The sequence below is a fragment of the Propithecus coquereli genome, unplaced genomic scaffold (assembly GCF_000956105.1).
Source record: "Propithecus coquereli isolate 6110/MARCELLA unplaced genomic scaffold, Pcoq_1.0 Scaffold41, whole genome shotgun sequence".
Taxonomy (NCBI): domain Eukaryota; kingdom Metazoa; phylum Chordata; class Mammalia; order Primates; family Indriidae; genus Propithecus; species Propithecus coquereli.
In genome coordinates, this window is record NW_012149841.1 from 2,703,363 (window position 1) to 2,707,145 (window position 3,783).

Sequence of the window (3,783 nt, forward strand, 5' to 3'; positions counted from 1 at the left end):
TTTTTCTTAGAATTGATTCTCCAAAATGACTGAATCAATGTTTATGCCTTTTGTCGATAATTGACCCATGCTGCCAGATTGCTTTCCAAAGACCATTTTCATTATTACCATCAATGTGTGGAATTTGACATTTTAGTACATCCTAGCCAGCATTGCATTGCCTTAAGATGTTCGATCTGGGGAGGAACAGATTGTGCTTGCAGTGAATTTCTTGACTGTGGTGCCGTGGGAGAATGTGGTGTGACACAAATATCGACTTTTGCCTGGTAAAGTTTAGCTGGCTACCTTTACCACTGCTGCCTTATGATAAAGACAGGTGCTATGAGTTTAGAAGAAGAGCTAATTTCCTTTATTTACTTGGGGTGCTCAAGGAAGGCTTCATGTAGGAAGTACAATTTGAGCCGAGTTCTCAGGTGGGAAAGATTTATAGACAAAACTTGCATAAGATAAGATACATGAGGGTTATATCAGTTTGCATCAAATTAGGAGACAGAAACCACACTGTAACTTAAATGATTATTTTAACACTGTGGAGCACATAGTGTCTGTGTTGGGAGGGTCCCAGTAACAACCCTTGGGCTGCAGGTGAGTTGAGGCTGGTAGGTGAGTACAGAGGGAGTTGGAGCACCACTTCAGGTACTTGCTGGAATTGGAAGTTGGAGAGGCCTCCATATGCAGCAATCTAGAGCATTCCTGTGAACAGCCTGGGGCAAGTTCCAGGCTGCTGTGTGGGAGAAAGGCCAATTGGCTGGCTAGCCTGGTATGTGCGTGTAGGCTGAGGAGAGGGTATAGGGTGTAGCCATTTGGTCTGGGGCTCCTGGCTGCAATGTTGCTGCCGCCTGAGTAGAAAGCTGGAGAAAGAAAGCATGCAGCAGCTAGCCAAATGCTGGAGACAGCTATACCCTGTAGGCACTTAGCACTAGAGGAGTGTTTCTAAACCTTGGCATTATTGACCTTTGGGGATGGATAATTATTTGTCGTGGGGGCCTGTCCTGGCCATTGTAGGATGCTTAGCAGCAACCTCTGCCTCTAGTCACTCTATGCCAGTGGTTCTCCGAAGTTGTAACAATGAAAAATAGCTCCAGATATTACTACATGTCCTCTGGGGGGAAAATCATCTCCAGTTGTAAATCACTACAATAAAGAAATCTCATAGCAGCAGAACAGTGGGCGGGGGGAATATAAGCTCCAGAAACCTTCTGAGAAAACTCCCTCCTGCAAAGTCTCTCCAGTGTACTCTACTGACAGAGCTTAACATTATGTCTGCTGGTAAAGGCAAAATATTTTAAAGGCCCAGATCCATTTTCCCAGAGAAGCCAACGGAGGATGAATTTGGAATGGAGAGGCAATAAATTGATAACTGCACAAAGGGGGAAAGCATTCTGGAAGTCGTTGGGGGATAAAATATGAGCAAAGTTGTAGGAGCAAAAAACATAGGGACACTAAGGAAATGCGAGGGCAAGACAGACTGGAGTGCAAGGTCAGTGAAAGGGATAAGAGGAGAAAAAGCTAGAAGGTCATTTCGAGTCTTGACTCTGGGCTTTGAGTGAGTGAAGGGTAGTAAAAAGTAAGATAGAAAGGCCAGTGAAGGTTTGAGATTTGGTGCTGTCAGTAGACAAGGAAGACTGAGGCAAAGAGGGAGGAGTGATAGAAATAGTTTGGGCCAACATTTTTGCACATGCTTAGATTATTCTAAAAATTATTCATGATGTTATCTCATATGCTGGTTTTTTTCCATCTACCCCATTCATAATTTAATAATGTAGTACTTTAATAATATTAGGTTAAGTACAAAATGTCTGATTTCCTTAAGTACTGTTCGACCTTTGATATCTCTTACATTTCATTTTGACACTTCTTTTATTTTTATTGTGAAGGTACATCCTCAGTCTTTCAGACACACAATTTGGCTTGTGATACCTTTGAAATTTTTTTTTAGTATAATTTTTGTGAAACCATGGATAAGTCAAAAATTTATGTTATTTTCGAATATGAATTCTGTTGTGGAGTGAATATAGCACAGACAGCTCCAAACATCAACAAAGTGTTTGGGAAGGATGTGGCTAATGAATGCATAGTACGTCGATGGTTTGAGAAGTTCCATTCTCATGATTTTAATCTTGAAAATGAGCCATGTGGCTGACCTGTGACCAAAGTGGATAATGATGAGCTGAAAGCTGTAATGCAAGCGAATCCATCCCAACCTACATGTGAATTAGCAGCAAGGTTTGATGTTACTATTCCAACAATATTGGACCATTTGAAACAAATCGACAAGGTAAAGAAGCTGGATAGATGCGTTCCGCATGAATTCAGTGAGCATCAGAAGAGAAATTGTCTGGAACCTTGCCTTTTTTTGCTGTCATGACATAAAAATGAACCATTTCTATACCATATTGTTACATGTGATGAAAAATGGATTCTTTTTGACAATCGCAAGCTTTCAGCACAATGGTTGGATAAAGATGAAGTGCTGGAACACCACCCAAAACGAAATATTCACCATAAAAAGCTATTGGTGTCTATTTGGTGATCCAGTGCTGGTATTATCCACTACAGCTTCATGAAACCTGCTCTATCGATTACAGCGGATGTCTACTGCAACCGATTAGACAAAATGATGAGGATGTTTGTGATTAAGCAGCTGAGATTGGTCAACAGAGACAGGCCAATCCTCTTGCAAGACAATGCTCAACTACATGTTGCACAAACAATGCTGCTCAAACTACAGAGGCTGGACTTGGAAACTCTCTGTCATCTACTGTATTCGCCAGACCTTGCACCAACTGACTACCGCTTCTTCCAGGCTTTGGACCACTTCTTGGAAGGAAAAATATTCCATTCTCAACAAGCTGTGCAAAACGCTTTTTGTGATTTCACTGACACTTGCTCTCCAGGCTTCTTCGTTGCTGGCATAAACAAGCTACCATTAAAATGGTAAAACTGTGTTGCAGGCACATACTTTGATCAATTGTACTGCTTCTTCTTTGAGATATTGATAACTTATATAAACTAAACTTTTGATTCAAAATCAGACATATATTTAATGACCTAATACATGAAAATACACTTATAGCATTTAGGACAGGAGAGGAGTAATAAAAGAAGGAAATAAAAGACCATATGGAGCTCACTGTCCCTCTTACTGTTCTACTGGGGAGAATGCAGGGGCAGGCCATAACCTCTGCACTTTTCCACCAGTCTTCACCAGGTGAAGGTAGGGAGAACACAGAGCTGAAAGAGAATTTCAGCAGAAGGAAAGTAAAAGTTATCCATGGCCATTGTCAATTTAGACAGGAGAGGAGAGCTATGGAGAAGGCTAATCTGATTTGGTTCAGACCCTTGTATAGTCTTTTATTTTGCCAAATATGTGTCTCCCTGTTTCTAACTACTCTTACAGTTTGTTTTAATTTGTCTTTCAATCTTTTAATCCAGAATAGCTGAATAGTGTTATATCTCCCATATGTCTTTGTGGCATTTCCTTCAAGGTATATTGAACTTTGCCCTTTTTTATTGTCTTTGGCTCAAGGTTTTACATTTTTACTGATTCTTCCTACTACTTTTTTCCCCTTATTTAGAAATGGACTCAGAACTCAAGGAAGACATTCCGGTGCATGAGGAATTCATTTTGTGTGGTGGAGTAGAAACCCAGGTGCTAAAATGTGGACCTTGGACTAACCTTTTGGATGATCAAAGTGTGAACAGGCCTAAACTGCTTATTTTTATTCTTCCTGGTAAGTCTGAAAGTCTGGTTGAGGATACATTACACAGATTCTTATGACA

General features: G+C 40.6%; 1 protein-coding gene across 1 annotated transcript in view; it reads left to right on the forward strand.

Moving 5' to 3' along the window:
- The first annotated feature begins 3,580 nt into the window (after window positions 1-3,580).
- Window positions 3,581-3,783, forward strand: part of LDAH (lipid droplet associated hydrolase) — a 129,969-nt gene continuing 129,766 nt past the window's right edge. The window contains exon 1 of the mRNA XM_012653104.1: window positions 3,581-3,734. Coding sequence (XP_012508558.1) covers window positions 3,581-3,734 — 154 coding nt within the window. The remainder of the gene's footprint in view (window positions 3,735-3,783) is intronic.